This window comes from Saccopteryx leptura, chromosome 1, assembly GCF_036850995.1.
Source record: "Saccopteryx leptura isolate mSacLep1 chromosome 1, mSacLep1_pri_phased_curated, whole genome shotgun sequence".
Lineage (NCBI taxonomy): Eukaryota > Metazoa > Chordata > Mammalia > Chiroptera > Emballonuridae > Saccopteryx > Saccopteryx leptura.
The window spans coordinates 220,341,168-220,359,356 of NC_089503.1; the positions used below are offsets into that span (position 1 = coordinate 220,341,168).

At 41.7% G+C, this 18,189-nt stretch overlaps 1 protein-coding gene across 3 annotated transcripts in view; it reads right to left on the reverse strand.

The window, feature by feature from the left end:
• The window catches only part of TMEM154 (transmembrane protein 154), a 77,497-nt gene that overhangs the window by 15,582 nt on the left and 43,726 nt on the right, over positions 1–18,189 (reverse strand). Inside the window, exon 7 of one of the 3 annotated variants that reach the window (XM_066386549.1) lies at positions 5,078–8,096. The exons of 1 other annotated variant lie outside the window; for it this stretch is intronic. In XM_066386549.1, coding sequence (XP_066242646.1) covers positions 8,081–8,096 — 16 coding nt within the window. In that variant the 3' untranslated portion in view covers positions 5,078–8,080. Of the gene's footprint in view, positions 1–5,077; positions 8,097–17,176; positions 17,875–18,189 lie in introns of those variants that run through there. One more of the 3 variants, XM_066386551.1, reaches the window with a different exon arrangement.

The following is an 18,189-nucleotide window of genomic DNA, read 5'->3' on the forward strand; positions in this document are numbered from 1 at the left end:
CAAACACCAATCCAATCAAATTTTTTTGGGGGGGAAGTATGAATGCATCCAGAGGTGGGCCACTTGAACTCAGGCTGAATCCCAAATAATGCTGCTTGTCCTCTTCCACACAAGTCCTATGTACATACTAGGCTCGGCTATTCTGAAAGGCAGAATCGCTATGTCTGTGAAAGAGGTGATACTGCAGGCTACTCTATTCTTCCAGATTCCAGCACTGAACACCTGTTCTTGAGAGTACCTGGTGTGCCCCTCCTCTCCACTGCAGCCTTAAAGAGTACGACTACTATCCTGTTGGCTTTTGCTCCAGTGAACGGGAATTTTCGTTTTTGCTTAGTGACCAAACCCTCTTCAGCACCTAGGTCCAGAAACTAGATTTTTCTTTTTTACCCTTATTCCAAGCCCTGGCTTTTTTTCTCAGCATGATACACCATTCCCACTGGCCCTGGGGTCCTGCTTCATTGCCATCCTGTAGCTTCTGCTACTTCTTATCTCAGGCTGTGCCCACTCTCAGGCCTCCTTGACAATGACAGACACCTTCTTAAATACTTTCCTATTATTTATTATTGGAGAGACAGTGTAGCATAGTGATTTAAAAGCATGTGCTTTGGAATTGGGAGACAGAAACAAGTTGATAAGTTCTCTACACTTGCTTTCAATGTATATTTTGAGAATTAAAATGAGATGACATATGTTAAGTGCTTAGCACCTTATAGCCAGAATTGCTACCTCATCAGGTGTTTAATGTTCTTCTATTGCTTTGAGAAACAGAACCTTTATTGGTGGAAGTGATGATGTACCAACCATGGAAGCCACAGTTTGCTGCTGCCTTGTGAATAGGTTGGCCAATGAGATATAGGCCAGGTTGTTTCATTGGGTAGGTGACCTAGTTGGGAGGCTCACCCCATGCTGGCATCTTCTTTCTCCTTGTGAGTATCATACTGGAGCTAGAGCAACTTTCTTGGGTCATGTGGCCACCCTGAAAAAGGCAGCTCTGCAGTAAAGGAGGTGGGGGAGAGTTAGCAGGAACCCAGGTCCCAGTGACTAGGGAGCTGCCATATCAGCTTACTTCTGTAGAAGTTGGAAACGGGGAGGCAGTCAGACAGACTCCCGCATGCGCCTGAGGCAGAGGCCATAGAGCCATCTCAGTGCCTGGGGCCAACTTTGCTCCAGTGGAGCCTTGGCTGTGGGAGAGGAAGAGAGAGACAGAGAGGAAGGAGAGGGGGAGGGGTGAAGAAGCAGATGGGCACTTCTCCTGTGTGCCCTGGCGGGGAATCGAACCTGGGACTCCTACACGCCAGGCCAACGCTCTACCACTGAGCCAACCAGCCAGGGGAGAGAGCCAGTTTTTTGTTTGTTTGGTTGGTTGGTTTTGGTTTTTTTGCATTTCTCCGAAGCCAGAAACGGGGAGGCAGTCAGACAGACTCCCACATGCGCCCGACCGGGATCCACCCGGCACACCCACCAGGGGGCGATGCTCTGCCCATCTGGGGCATCGCTCTGTTGCAACCAGAGCCACTCTAGCGCCTGAGGCAGAGGCCACAGAGCCATCCCCAGCGCCCGCGCCAACTTTGCTCCAATGGAGCCTTGGCTGCGGGAGGGGAAGAGAGAGACAGAGAAGAAGAAGGGGGGGAGAGGGGGAGAAGCAGATGGGCGCTTCTCCTGTGTGCCCTGGCTGGGAATCGAATCCAGGACTCCTGCATGCCAGGCCGACGCTCTACCACTGAGCCAACTGGCCAGGGCAAAAGAGCCAGTTTTGATTAAAACAATTTTGTTTTGTCTCTAATATTAGAGGCTGAACATAACTCTTAACTGGTACACGTAATAATTCTGGTCAAGATTATTGTTCTCTCTTCACATCCCTTCCCTAACCTGTGGGACTCTCCGTGGTGATTGCCAGGCTGATCTGACTCACCATGTTAGTTTAGTCTCTTAGCTGTTCCACTTAAAGCAGGACGGGAACTACACACTGCACCAGACTCACCAGGCATATTAGTGCCACAATTAGCCAGGTTTTTCTTCCATTGGGACCATGAGGAGTAATCTTTCTGCCCATTGTTTGTCAATACACTGACTAGTTTTGATGACCTGCAAGAATGGATCCTCAACCCTGGCCAGTTTGGTCAGTGGCAGAGCCTCAGCCTGGCATGTGGATGTCCCAGGTTCAGTTCTGCTCAGGGCACACAAGAGAAGTGACCATCTGCTTCTCCAACCCTTCTCCTTCTCTCTCTCTCTCTCTCTCTCTCTCTTCCCCTCCCACAGCCATGCCTTGATTGGTTTGAGTGTGTCGGCCCCAGGTGCTGAGGTTGACTCTGTTGAGCTTCTACCTCAGGTGCTAAAAATAGCTTGGTGGCAAGCACAGCCTCAGATGGGCAGAGCATCGGACCCAATAGGGGTTACCAGGTAGATCCTAGTCAGGGTGCATGCAGAAGTCTGGCTCTATTTCCCCTTCTCTCACTTGGAAAAGAAGGGAAAAAATAACAAAACAAAACAAAAAAAGAATATATCCTCAGTCAGGAAGTCTTCATGTTCTCCATAGGTCATGAACCTGCCAGTCAGCCCTGCTCTGTTACAATGTCAAGGTGTGGAAATGAAATTAGAATCAAAGGCATAAAGAAAAATGAGTAATCAGAAAAAAAGAGGTTTTGTTACTAAGATTTTCCCATTTTTACTAAAAATATTTTTAGTTACATTCCCTTAGATAATTAAAATTTTATCCTTCAATTTAGAAATATTTTGGATGGAAGAAAAAAGACAAGAATGCATAATAATATATTTTAGATATTCAGAAAACCCAACTAAGTTTTAGTCTGGACAATTTTGTACAAAACAGGTCCAAGTATATAAGAATTTTTTTAATTGATATTGCTTGTTTATTTAAAGAGGTATATGGACCAAAGAGTGTCATTAAGAAAGTAGCAATCCAGCCCTGGCCAGTTGGCTCAGTGGTAGAGCGTCGGCCTGGCGTGCAGAGGTCCCGGGTTCGATTCCGGGCCAGGGCACACAGGAGAAGCGCCCATCTGCTTCTCCACCCCTCCCCCTCTCCTTCCTCTCTCTCTCTTCCCCTCCCGCAGCAAGGCTCCATTGGAGCAAAGATGGCCCGAGCGCTGGGGATGGCTCCTTGGCCTCTGCCCCAGGCGCTAGAGTGGCTCTGGTCGCAGCAAAGCGACCCCCCCACCCAGGGGCAGAGCATCGCCCCCTGGTGGGCAGGGCGTTGCCCCCTGGTGGGCGTGCTGGGTGGATCCCGGTCGGGCGCATGCGGGAGTCTGTCTGTCTCCCCGTTTCCAGCTTCAGAAAAATACAAAAAAAAAAAAAAAAAAAAGAAAGTAGCAATCCTTCTTTTTCATAGTCATAGAAGTTGAAAGAATTTTCTTTTAAAAGGATGTATAGCACTCCTTTACTCTTAGTCATCAGCATTTTAGTAAAGCAAATATTTTCAAGTAAACATTTGTTCTAAATATTGATATATATCAATTCATGGAAATTAATGTAGAAGATATTCTTTCTTCTTCATTTTTAATTAAATTTAGAAATACTTTTCAGTCTGTCACTGCTGAATGTGTAATTTAGCATACAAATATATACGTTTTTATTTATTTTTATTAAAAACCATAAAGCTGAGAATAGAATAATTTAATAACAGAAAAATATACACCTGGCATTAATAAAGCCTTAAGTCATAAAGAAAAAATAGTTTTATATACATATATATATTATCCTCAGCATGCAAGTTAGGAGATAAGAAACTAAAGCCTTCAATCAGTCTTAAAACTTTGATAGTTTTGCTAATAAATTATTATTTTCTTAAGTGAGAAGCACAGGGGCAGAGAGACAGACTCACACATGTGCCCCGACTGGAATCCATTCAGCAAGCCCCCTACCAGGCAATGCTCTGACCATCTAGAGCCATTGCTCCACTGCTCAGCAACCGAGCTATTTCAGCACCTGAGGCAAGGCCATGGAGCCATTCTCAGAGCCCAAGGCCAAGAATTGCTCTAATTGAGCCATGGCTGCAGGAGGGCAAGAGAGAAAAGGGAGAGGGAAGGGTGGAGAAGCAAATGGGTGCTTCTCCCGTGTGCCCTGACCAAGAATCAAACCCAGGACATCCACATGCTGGGCCAATGCTCTACCACTGAGCCAACCAGCCAGGGCTAATTAATTCTAGTCAGTAACAACGGGACCATTTCTTATATGAGGATTACAAAGTAGAATTTATATGTTGCTGGGACATAGGCCAAGTGATAAATATGACGTCTGATAATCTTACTGATCTCCTGAGGAAACATTTTACATTGCTTGTGAGAGAGTCTAATATAGTGGAGTTTGTTTTTTATATTATTCTCTTAACTTTAAAAGCAAGATGCACATGTATTAAATGTGCATCTGATCTACCAGATTATGTTTTGATTTGTTGAATACAATCTCTGCTCTTTCTGCAAGCTGGCAGTTATTAAACTTGCTGAGTTTTCACAAGTTTCTGATGTTATTTATAGTTTCAGGAGTTTCACCCAAGTCAGAGTAATACAGGGGTCACTCTCACATGTTGCTTACCATTTTTAATATCCACATATCATTCATTTAGTCCATCCATGTTGACCACAGAGGTGAAAAATGTGAAGAAGACTATGCCTTTTATAAAATGTCTAGTTACTTATTTATGAAGTAACAAAGGCCAATGATGATAATGTGATGGGAACTCAGCAGTTTGATTAATGGGACCCTCTGTACTTGAAGTTCAATTGTAAAAAGAACGCATCCACCTTTGGTTGTCTTAGAAAGTTCAACATTATATTTCTAATCTTGTACAGGACTAAAATTAAAGTATTCATGTTATTGTAATCACTTTGGTTTAGGAATTTAACTTCTTAAAATACCATTTCAAAAAGAGCTGAAAGCATCTATAAAGTTGGTTTAAAAAAATTTTATTTTATATAACTGTATGGATTGTTATCTCATGAACATAACATATTATTTCAAAAAGGTAATAGGGCAAAAAATAAAACAAACAAAAAAACCCATCAGGTATCTAAAAATAACCACCCCCGAAAGGACTAAGTGGTAAACTTTTGGTGCTAGGCAAGACAGTATCAAGGCAAGGTCAAAGAGTTGCTCAAAATAATAGTAATAATCAGTTTTGGGATTATAAAATTGTTAATAACCAATTTCTAATAATTCCACTCTACACTAATATACAGTGACTCTTCTGGTTATTGTAAGATCAAAAAATGTAATCTAGGAGTGAAGCTACTTTGGACCACTTATTGTAGATACTAAGTGGAAACTCCAGAATTCATTCTGGGTGTCTTCTGAGTGTGAAAAAGTATCATGTGTAAACTAAAATTTTTTTTAATTTCAATCTCTTAGCCACACTGAGAATTTTAGCAGGGTTTTCCCAGTGTGAAACCAGGTCTTACCACTCTACTATATTCAGAATTTGTACTAATTCTGACAGAGGTTGAAACTAGAGCCTACATTTTATGTTTACTCAACAGAGAGCCTTCTTTCAGAGCTGGTGCGAACCGATAGTTTAAAGCACCCGTTTACATTGCTAGAGCTACTAGGGTGTTAGGAGAAACATCTGTCACTGCATAGATATCGAGGCTGATCCATGCTGTGTGCTCATGTTTGGATGAAAATGACCTTCCCAGAGAGAGAAGTCACATCACTGAGTTAAGACAGACATTTTTACATACTTATTAAAACAAGTTTCCTGATGTGTTCAAGTAGTCAATGTTATTAACCCAGGGTGCTTAAAATGTACAAAAGTGCTTAATAAAAGATGCATGCTTAAGATATTCTAAAGTCAGATTTACTCTGATTAGCTACCCAGTTCAGGCAAATGAATGAAATTTTTAATAACAATAATATGAAATATAAAATTAAGTTTGGGTTTTAAAATTTTTTTGAAATTACCATATATCTATGATGCCTACTTATTGGATAGTAATTTAAAAAAAACCTCAGGGGGCCAGAACTGACCTCCGACTGTTTTGATTCATTCAAATTTCCTATATCTTGCCAAAATTAACTATACTTTTAAAAAGTGCCTTGTACCCTGTGCAATTACAGAGTACATTTTTCAGATATAAACTCAATGAGATGATGCTGAAGACTGGCTTGTTCTGAAATGTGAAGTCATTGTAAATACTACACAAGAATATTTTTATCATATCATAATATATTGTTTCATCAAAGTGAGATTACAAGACGCCTCTACTTCTCAGAACTTCTAAAGTCCATTATTTGATGGAGTTGGGTAAAGTTTACAGGTCAAAGTGTTCAGGAAAAAAAAAATCTTAGCTTCCTAGAGAAAGAAAGAACTGAGACTCATCTGAGAGTCAAACATTGATGAGAAACAAACTTAAAGTAACTAAACAGGCAGAAATGGTGACTCAACAGTGGTCATTTTGGCATTGTGGATCACAAGCTGAATACGAATATGAAAAACAGCAGTGGAAACCAAAATGCCATATTAGGATGTCCCAAAGAGATGCAGCAGATAAATCTGTTGAAGTTAGATGCAGTGAAGACTGTCCTTTGCCAAAGCTGAGTCCAGCGCCAGGATAGCCTAAGAGTAGTGGTTAAACACAATCAGACAGTCCTCCCTTGCACTGTGTGAGACCTTCCTGATTTGGAACCCTGCCTTTAAGATTATGGGAACAGTTCGGAAGGTAAGGACTAGCTACCAGGATTCTGAAAGGGAGGAGGGGCCACTTCTGGATATGCGTTAAGGTGGCCTTTCTTACACGAGACCCAGAATTCAGCAGCAAATGTTTGGGGAACCTTATCTCCTCTCAGTTTAGATGTGAGGAATAAAATAAAGCTTTTATTCTTTGTTTCTTTACTGGAGTCAAATATCAGGTGTCGCAGAAGACCTGAGGACTTTCCTTTTGCTAGATTGCTTTAAAGGTCAGAATTTGAAAATTAGGGATTAAATGAGATTGATTTTACGTGAGTGGGAGTAATAAACAGGCCCTTCTGCATTTTGCGCAATTGCTCCTAGCGCGAGTATGTCAACAAACATCACGTAGAAATCATGCAGAATGTCCTCTCTGATGGGCTGATAGTGACCTCCTGGAGAACTGCTGGGGAGGACATGAGGCTTGTCTCGCTTTGCAGGAAAGAATACTAAGTGTGATCAGTGACATCTGCCACCGGCACAGATATTTCCTATTTCCATCCTGTTTCTAGTGACCTTAAAGATCTCAGAGACATGTAAGGGTGACAGATAGCCCCCCCACACACACACACCCGCACACCCCCTACGCACACACCACATGCATGGGAGCTGTAGTGAGGACAAGAATGAGTTGGGAAAATGTCAGCACGCAGGTGATTTTAGCTGAGAAACAAAGCATCTGCTCTGTCATTGCACATTCCTATTCCCCCCAGAAGTCCCGTAGTTTGACCAGATCTGGCCAACATGGGTCCACAAGCCACCAAACAACATCTCGTCAGGACTGTGGACTCTCCCTGTGTCTTCCTGACTGATAGAAACCAGCTTGTCAACTTCCTGGAATGGTGTGTACAGCAAAACACTTGCTTTGTTTGCTGTCTTTTCTATGACATACTCGCCTTGAGAAAAAGTTCCTGCTGAAGGCAACTGACCTATCAAAGCACTTGGCTAATCAGAGGAAATTATCCAAAGCTAATTAGGTAACGATATGACCCAGAAGGAAACCATAGATAAAACAGCTTCCTGACTTAAGCCCTGAGGAATGGAGCAGAAAGGTAACAAGGACAGGATGCGGAAGAGAGTCTGGCCAGAGTGTGGTCTGGGAGAGGCGGCTGAGAGGAGGGAACACCCCTTGATTAGAGGTGAGTGTATCCCAGGGCTCCTCCACCCTCAGCGATGGCTGTCAGCCAGGCCTTTTCCTCCGACTTCTCAATAGCACGTTCTTCTAAGTACAGGTGATGCCGCCGTCAGAGAGAGTGGGCACTGGAAGAAAACAGCGGAAGGTTCTTGTGTCGATGTTGATTTGAAATTAATTAAATTTGTATCCTCTTCATCCTCTGTTGGCAGGCCCAGCAGGCTTCCCGCTCCAGGGCTGCTTCTCTTGGAAAACATTAGCACCATTCAGTTTTAGGATTCATTCTCACTGTAAAAAACAGAACAATAATGTGTTTCCAAGAAGCTACCAAGAGCTGGTCACTCCACTATGGAAGTGACTTAAAAGAGCACAGTCAGAAAGCCAACAGCGTCCAACTTACAACTTCTAAAACAAAAGGTCGGTTTGGGTTTTGTATTTGATCCCTGAGAAGAAAATCCATGCAGGCCAAGAGATAATCCCTAACTGTTGCTCTAACATCCTTCCCTAGTGCCGACTTGGAGAGAACCAGATGGATCGGGGCTTCCCCCCTTTAATTAAATCTAATCCCATTCTCTATGAATAAATACCAAATTGCCTTTTCCCCCCCTCTTTCTAAAAAGTTTTCATGTGTTGTTTTCCCTGAAGTGTTTGTGGTCCTGGCATGTTTTCAAAAGCCCATTCTGTTCATCTCCACAGGACCTGGCGGTGCCTTCTCAGGGCCATTTAGAATCCAGTCACCCGTCATCCTGGGGTGTGCGCAGCCAAAACTTATGGCCGTGGTATCTGCACTAACTGGTGGCTGGCTAACTTGTGCTTTTGTTCCAACGTGGCTATCTTTGCCACATATCTGGCTCTGCGACTTTTTCCCAGTAGGACCGTGCCACCACCCAAGTCTCTTGGAAGCCAGCCTACTCTGTGCTCTCCTCCTCTGCATTCTTGTGAGTGTGGTGATCCTTCACTCAAATCCGAGTACATCCCTGCTGGAAGTGACCTCTGTCTCCGAAGAAGTGCCTGAACGACAATAATCAACACGGCCGGGTGTCTCCTTAGCACACGGGCACGTACAGTCTGCAGCAGACTCCGTTCCTCTGGCTCCTGCTGCAGTGCTGCTCTCCCACTCAGGGACACCCACGCGCGTCTCCAGAAAGGACTCTGGAGCAACTTGACAGATACCGCTGGGCACATCCACAAAGAGGAAGGGCGACGTTGCATGCATGTCTGTGTCTCTGTGCTTGTGGGGTGGAGATGGGGAAGAAACTGTAAAGAGGGGTGATCAATGGGAAAGGAGGGGCAAACGTTGTCAAAAGGACAATTTCTGTAGCGAAACTTATTTAAATTGGAAACCTTATTGAAGATTAAGACCTTCTTTTGTGTAGGTGTGTGTCTGTCTGAAGAATAGATGTAATAACCCACTTCACTTAAATCACCCTGAAATGACTCTTAAATTGGACAGGGAGGTTTCATTTCTTGGGTGGTAGCAAGAAATGGTAGGTAGAAATGGGTGGTAGGTAGAAATGGGTGGTAGGTAGAAATGGTAGGTAGAAATGGAGGTTTCATTTCTTGGGTGGTAGCAAGAAATGGTAGGTAGAAATGGGTGGTAGGTAGAAATGGGTGGTAGCAAGAAATGGTAGGTAGAAATGGGTGGTAGGTAGAAATGGGTGGTAGGTAGAAATGGGTGGTAGGTAGAAATGGGTGGTAGCAAGATAATATTTCTAAGAGCCAGAGTTCATCTCTACAGAGCATAGTTTCTGAATGGTGTGTTTTCCATCTGTGGTCTTACCTTGAAATTTCTGCTACTCTAAGCAGAGTATATTACAAAACCGAATAGGAAAGGGCATGGTGTCTCTTTTGTCCACAACACTGATATGTGTCCAGCAATTATAATAGAAGTGATTTATTAAATTAATTATAGGCCCTGGCCGGTTGGCTCAGCGGTAGAGCGTTGGCCTGGCGTGCCGGGGACCCGGGTTCGATTCCCGGCCAGGGCACATAGGAGAAGCGCCCATTTGCTTCTCCATCCCCCTCCCCTCCTTCCTCTCTGTCTCTCTCTTCCCCTCCCGCAGCCAAGGCTCCATTGGAGCAAAGATGGCCCGGGCGCTGGGGATGGCTCCTTGGCCTCTGCCCCAGGCACTAGAGTGGCTCTGGTCACAGCAGAGCGACACCCCGGAGGGGCAGAGCATCACCCCCTGGTGGGCAGAGCGTCGCCCCTGGAGGGCGTGCCGGGTGGATCCCGGTCGGGCGCATGTGGGAATCTGTCTGACTGTCTCTCCCCGTTTCCAGCTTCAGAAAAATACAAAAAAAAAAAAAAAATAATAATTATATATAACACCAACCCATATCCAGTGTTGAAAAAATAGAAAATACAAATAAGCAAAACAAAAATACTAACACTCTCACAACAGTTAACATTTTGCCATTTACTGTTCCAAACTTTTTTCTGGGATGATGGTATATATTCTTTCTGTATAAACAAGGGATGATATTATGCATATTATGTGATAATCTGCTTTACTCACTCTGATTCACATACAAACATCTTTCTTTGCTAATAAATATAAAATATATTTTTAATGGCAACAGAGAAGTCCATTATCCCATTAGACCAAAAAAATATTTTTTACCCATATCCTTATTGCCAAACATTTGGACTATTTCCGATTTTTAGTTTTGATTTATTATAAAGTTGCTGCACACTTCCAATTAACCTTTGCACAAATATCTAGAAGAGGAACTGCTAGGTTAAAATGTACGTGAGTTTAAAGCTTGACTAGCCTGCTGTCACGTTACCCCCTTCCCTAGAAATTTTGTATAATTTCCTTCTCCTAACACTTTCCTTTAGGGAAATATCCTTTCCCCCCATCCTCTTCAATGCTGGATATCATCATTTTCACTTTTTTAGTAAATCAAATAGGTGGAAATAGTGTAGTATTTACCTTGATTTTTTCTTTATTTTTTTTTATTACTAGGTAGAATAAACTTTTTTTTAAGAGCTCTATTGGTAATTTCAACTTCTTCTTTTTCTGAATTGCTTATTGATATTCTCTGCTCATTTAAAATGGGACAATTATATCTTTTTTATTAGTTTGTATATTAATGATGATATTATCTTTTCATCATATAGATTGCAAGCAGTTTTCTCCAGTTTGTCATTTTCCTTCTAATTTTATATGTTACAGTTTTGGGAGAAAAGAAAACTTGAAGTTTTAATGTAGTTAAGGTTATGGTTTTCTGATATGGTTTCTGGCTGCATGTCATGCTTTCAAACTAGTCTCTACCATAAGGTTATATTAATATTTACCTTGAATTAGTAATTATTTTATACTTATTAAAGTTATAATAATTCTAAACTTATCTGGGGTCTATTTAAATCTAAAGTGTGAGGTAGAGTTCTAAATATTCCTCCCAAATTTTAGTTGTCCCAAGACTATTTAATGAATAATCCACTTGCTCTGAAATGCTAAATTTATCATCTATCAAAGGTTCATGTACACTTGAGGCTATTTTTTATTATTCAATTCTATTCCATTAATGATTCTTATGTGGTTCTGGGTGCACATAGCTTTCGTTAGCAGAGCACATTCTCTGCGAATCCCGGCCCCAGACCCTAATTCACAATTGCTCTTTTTCCTTCTTTTAGAATTGTCCTGGCAATTTATGCACTGTGATTTTCCCAGATGAAATTCTCATTGGGATCTTTAAGAGACTGAGTTGAATTTAAGATGATAAATTTTACACTGTTGAGTCTTTCATTTAGGAATACAGTATGTCTCTCTCCATTTGTTTACCTCTTTGTGTCCCTCAGTTAAAATGTGAGAAATTTCTTTTTATATTACCTCATGCATTTTTTGGTTACAATTATGCCTGGGTATTTCACACCTTGTATTCCTTTTATGGTAGTACTAATGCTAGTATGTGCTAACAGTGGCTTTTTTTAGCCTACTAGAACACAGGGTGAGATGTCCAGAGCTTAAATCAGGGCTCAGCCACTTCCTTGCTGTGTGACCCTGGGCGAGTTAACTTTTCTTAGCCTTAGTTTCTGTTCTCCTCTCATCTGCAAACATACATAATAACATCATGTACCTTATAGGGTTGTTGTAAAGAATAAACAAGAAAATGCAGGTAAAGCACGAGGCCCTGACACACAGACACGGGAATGCATGCTATTTTTATTTAGAAGAGTTTACGCTGGCAAATACTTGTCCATGAAACAGGATCTGGGACATTGCTTCAAATATCCAAAGGCTTAAAAAACAACAACCTCATCTTCCAAAACAAACTTGCAATTTCTGAGCAGTGTGTACCTGAATGTGGTTCGTTTAGAATACTATATGAGCATTTTGAAGGCCTAGCGTGTGACACTGTCCACCAATCAGAACTCACTTACTTAAAGCACACACGGCACGTCCCACTATACAGCTCTGTGGACACAGTGCAATGTGCCAGATCCTGCCACACAGGGGCAGTCCCAATGTGAGTACAAGTTGCTTCAGCTGTGGAACATCGTGTTATTTCTAGTGTTGCAATGCTCACACACAAGTCTTCAGCAGTGGTTCGGTGGCCATTAGGCCTGTTAGTAAGTCAGCAACGTAGGAAGGCAGGACCTGGGGTCCAGCCCGCCATCTGAGCCCAGAGGCTTTCTCTTGTTCTCACTCATTCCCTTATTTAGTTAGACGTGTTTCCTGCTGTCCTTGTGGCTATTCATCATCTTGCTGAAATAATCAAATAAGCCCAGATGCTTTTAACTCTGGCAAATTCTAGAGTTCCCTGTTAAAACTATCTTGGCCAACTGCCCCAGAATTGCAACAAATAAAATAAGTGAATTTGCTTCAAACCTCTATTGCTTGCCTTGATGTTAATTGGTAAGGCCCTAGAACTTCTCTATGACTGAGGCACTAGTGAGTAATTTTTCTTGGAGTGTTATATTTTAAATATATGAAACAGCTTTTTGCAAAGCCTGCGTAGTACCAGACCTACAAACTGGGAAAATGAATTGAACTGATTTTAAAAGCATCTTATTATTTTTAGAAAAGCACATAATTGGAATGCTGCCAGTTAAATGAGGACAGATGCAACTCTGACACCTTGTTTCATAACTGTCCTTTTGTTGCTGTCAGGATCAGATAAACCAGCTTTGTTCTCCTGACCAGTTTATCTTGTAACAATCCCTCTTTATGACCACAGTTAATGCTCCCTCTCTGAAGATGGCAAGAAACCTACACTAAACCTTCCTGAGACAGGATGCTCTCTGACTTGGTTTTTGGAGAGTGCGGTGTTCAATTTAGCACAAAGTCACTTAACAATTAGATCATACTCCCTTTCTCTGCATGAATATAATGTCCCTTCTTTTTCCCGAAAGAGAGCTGGCCCGGGTGAAATTACAGGGGTCACACATCTGGCTAACATCAGAGTCAGGCCTACAGTTAGTCCAAGGCACATAGATCATGCCCATAGTGTAGACATAATCTGGGCTACTATTCAAGCAATGCTGTGGTTTATTAAATTTTAATACATCTCCCCCCCCACCCCCCCACCCTGCACACACCTGCATTTTAACAATGTTACTTGAGGTTATCATTTTATAAGATTATAAATAGGTACTTTGTATCCCTCATAATACTTAGCTTAGATTTGAGAGAAGCCAGTTGGTGCTTAATACACTTAATACTCAATACTTCTTAACTTATACATGACTTTTGAGGGATTGATTAGAAAGGAAAAGGGGAAAGGAACTTGTAAACAAAGAAAATAATTGGAAGTGGCCACAGAGTCAACTTGAGCAGAGAAGCCAAAACAGTTCATACAAAACAACTGTTTTCTTGCACTTATTGGTTTGGGTCCTGTCAATGCAATGATTGCACTAGATGATGAAGATGTGCATTCACCAAATCCTTTTTGCCAAATAGACCTTAGTGGCTGGTGGCTAGCTTTCTTGCTGCTAAGTGTTGTGTTTTTGTTGGGGGGTTTTTGTCTTTAATTTGTCTTTTAATTTATGGAATCTCTTTTATTTTAACTAATTAATAAAATAAAACAAAAAATGCAGTTTTAAAATAAACTCTTCTCTAAATTAAACTTTATCATAAACGGATTGTGTAAACTGGGACAAGTCAATTAACCTCTCTGAGTTGCAGGTTTACTTAGACGAATTATTTCATTTTTAACTGGCTGCCTTGACATGATGTAACAGCACCAGACATGTATTAGGTGCCCAATAAATATATTTTGAAAAGTGATATCGATTGTACTTTCTCCAAAAAAAGAAAAAAATAGACAAAGGGAAGGGAAGTAACAAGAAGAAATTTTAAAATATGCTCTATTAAACTAACCTGGATTTTCCTGAAAAATATTGAAGGGATTTGTTTTTATAATGTCATTGATCTCAGCCATGGATCAATAGAATAAACAATAGAGTTATTACAAAACCAAAACAAGTGTACTGTGACTTATCTTCTCTGACTTAATTTCCTAGGTAACAGTAGCTAGGCATTGGGCATATAGAAAATGCTATATAAATGTCTTGTTGCTGTTATTACTGTACTTATAAAATTATAAATCCACTTGGATGGAACCTAATCTAATTTCCCCCCAATCTTTCCCAGTGCTGTTACTCAATATAAAATCATCACTGTGGCCAACAGGCCTAATGGGAAAGAAGATGGACACTTGGCTAATATTTGCAATTTCTTTACTGTGGTTGCTTGCCTAAGCTTGCAGAGACAAAAAGGCCGAGCTTTCAGAAAATTGTTCAACTAGAAAGGCCTCGGGAAGAAGCAAGAGGCTGGCTAGCCTGTAAGCACCCTAATAAAAAGGACTCTATATTTTTTGCTTTTATTCATGTCTAGTGGCACTGGGGAAGGTGTGGTGGGGGGTGGGGTGGACAATGAGGGGATGCATTCTTCACAGAGAATTTAAACAATAATAAAACCAACTCAATTGGTCTTTTGTTGTTATTGTTGTTATCACCATGGGCTGGCAATGCTTAACAATGTCAGTGCTGAAATTCTTTTCAACTCTAGGGCAGACTTCTCCCATTGATCCGCCCTATACCTTGGCCATGATTTCACTGACACTGTTCCCAGCACCTCAGACAATGTCTGGCACATAACAGGTATGGATTACAGGGGAAAATGTCAATGTGAGACACAGAAATATAGAAATCCTCCTCCCCTACAAGTCCTTTGTGTTTTTTATTGTTGTGTTTTTTTAAAAACATGCAAACCATAATATACACTTTCCATAGTACTTTGTACATCTCTAGCCCTTATTTAAATCTTATGCAAAATTTTAGATTCCATGGCTCAAGGAAAAAAATGTCTCTTCAGTGAGGACATGGCTGGCCAGTGACTTTCTAGCATCAAGCAGGGCAGAACCCTATAAATAGAAACTAAAGTCTTAATTAGCAGAAGGATGGGAAAGTGGGTTTTCCACTGAGCTCAATCCCAGTGACTCTTAGATACTTTCTGAAGCATTTGAGTCCCAGGTGTACTGCTTATATGGTAGAGGAAGGATGACTCACATTGGTAAAAACAGTGGGGAACTTTGGGGGTAATGACGTGTCAAAGTAGGTTCACTGACTGTAACACATGTTATAATTCTGGTGAGGGGTGTCACTAGTGGGGGAGCCTGTGCCTGCGTGGGGGCAGGGCGTGTATGGGAAATCTCTGTACTTTCCACTTCATTTCACTGCAAACCTAAACCTGCGCAAAATATAGTTTATAAAATAGGCCACTTAGGCCCTGGCCAGGTGTCTCAGTGGTAGAGCGTAGGCCCGGCATGTGGAAGTCCTGGATTTGATTCCTGGCCAGGGCACACAGAAGTGCCCATCTGCTTCTCCACCCCTCCTCCTCTCCTTCCTCTCTGTCTCTCTCTTCCCCTCCCGAAGCCAAGGCTCCATGGGAGCAAAATTGACCCGGGCACTGAGGACGGCTCCATGGCCTCTGCCTCAGGCGCTAGAATGGCTCTGGTTGCATCTGTCCTACATTAAATGTTCTAAATTCTGAAAGACCTGAGATTATGAACCCTAACAAGAGAAGGTTGCAGTCTGTCCACATTCTGGTGCATTAAATGTAGGCTGATGACCAAGTTCAGTAAAAGTTTCACCAATTATCAATGTAATTAAGGCAGTAGTAGGAGAAAGAAATGTAAATAAAATCACAACAGAAAATAAAAATTATCTAAACTATGAAATAACCCAATCTATATGCATATCCTTTGAAAAGCCTCGGAATACTAACAGGACTATTCTGAAATTACCATTAATGGGCCTGTGCTGGTAACAGAGAGGAATTGAAAGTCTCCAGGTCATTTCTAGAAGATCAAACAAATCCCTGATTTCTCAAAATTGGCGAGATTCAAAAAGAAGTCACTGGGGAAACCAGATGCAAAAATAACACCCCACCCAAAACTATAGCTGCATCTGGGCCTTAGGACACAGCCACATTAGCCCAAAGACAGTGCCTTTATATACATCAATTTTAATTTATTATTAGAAATAACCAACACTTACTGACAGTTTATTTTTATGCCAGGCTTTGTTCTAAGTGCTTTGCACTTTTCTTCGTTTTTACTGAATAAAAATTAAATTTGCTTGTGATATTGTAACACCCCTTGAAGTAACCAGAAAGCACCCATGGCCTCAAACTTGGGACTTAGCGCTCTGGTTCTAGGACTCTGACGCTAGCTTCACAGAGAAGGAGCGAGGTGAAGGCCTGACAGTCATCCTGTGAATTAAAGCCAATACAGTTCTGGAGCAACAGAGAAATGTAGACACTTCCTTAAAAAAACACTAATTTAGCCTGACCAGGCAGTGGATAGAGTGTCAGACTGGGATGTAGAGGACCCAGGTTCAAAACCCCGAGGTCGCCAGCTTGAGCATGGGCTCACCAGCTTGAGTGTGGGGTCACTGGCTTGAAGCCTAAGGTCGTTGACTTGAGCAAGGGGGTCACTAGCTCTGCAGTAGCCCCCCAGTCAAGGCACATATGAGAAAGCAATCACTGAACAACTAAGGAGCCGCAATGAAGAATTGATGCTTCTCATCTCTCTCTCTTCCTCTCTGTTTGTCCCTATCTGACTCTCTCTGTGTCACTATCACACACACACACACACACACACACACACACACACACACACCACACACACACACAAAACAAAAAACCCCCACTACTTTAGCATAAAGCAGCTCTTCAAATAAGTGGCCTTATCGGCAGAAACGAGCTAAAGCTCATTTCTAAGACCGACCTCTCAATACTTCAAAATATGGTTTCTCAGAAGCTTTCTCCATCATACAAATCTCTAATATTAAGCTTCTTTAATGCTGTTAATTTTAAAAAACAAGAGACAGACAGGTATGTGAAAACCACTGACATTTCACATCATTTGACAGTACCCATCAGAGATACAGTCATAAGGTATTTACAGAGTTTTGGTGCCTATCCTGGATATACATAATGGCTCATTTCTAGGTACGATAAAATGCAGGGGAAATATTCCTTTGTAATGTCTTTTGAGATACTCCTCCTAGCATTTTTTCTTTTATCTGCTTGTTAAAATCTGGTATTTCATTTAAGTAAGATAGAATCTTTTCTGAACCATTAATAAATTTTAACATGCAAATACCTGGTGAGGTAACAATATTTGATATCTGCAATAAAATCTATACTGCCGCATCAGAGTGGAGATTTGCCTCAGTAAGATTGCTTAGGTTTGCTCTGGAGACAGATGTAGAATGGTGACTTCTTAGGTAAGGTTTAGGGGAAGATGCAGAATAAGTGTCCCAAAGACAAACATCTGGCAGCTCCAATAATCAGTCTTTCGCTGCAATGCTCTGACCTCAGGGACCCCCAGTGGTGAGTGACTGTACTCTGGGAGCATTTCAGATGATTGGTGCAGAACCTCTGGTTATCACGGAGGGAGAGCAGGTGGGTGGTGTTTATCCTGCTCTGAAAGCTTCTTCTGTTTATTCTGACAGAAGTGTAATCTCTCAGTCACTGGCTCAGCCAATTTCTCTGCTTGCTGGTGGTCTCCAGTCACCCCGTCAACAATTCAATGCCTTCCAAATCACAGAAGTGTTCTGCAGAGCAAGACCCCACCATGTTGAATGGTCAATCCTATTTCCTGCAAGCACTTCCCACCTCCTGACCAAACAATTCTCTTATCAAAAACACCCCCAAAAGGGTCATTTTTATCCTCACAAAAGAGGATAATTGAAACAAGATCATGGAATGCTAAGACACCCAAGACCTGATGCACTAAAATTTTCTATCAAGCAGAGCCACCTAGTGGTAGAAGAAAATGTTTTTTGAAATTCTCCTTTAATTTCTATCATACCACGATCCCATCCAAATGGGGTTTCTTTTCCTTTCATTCCCTTCCCTTCCTCTTCCCC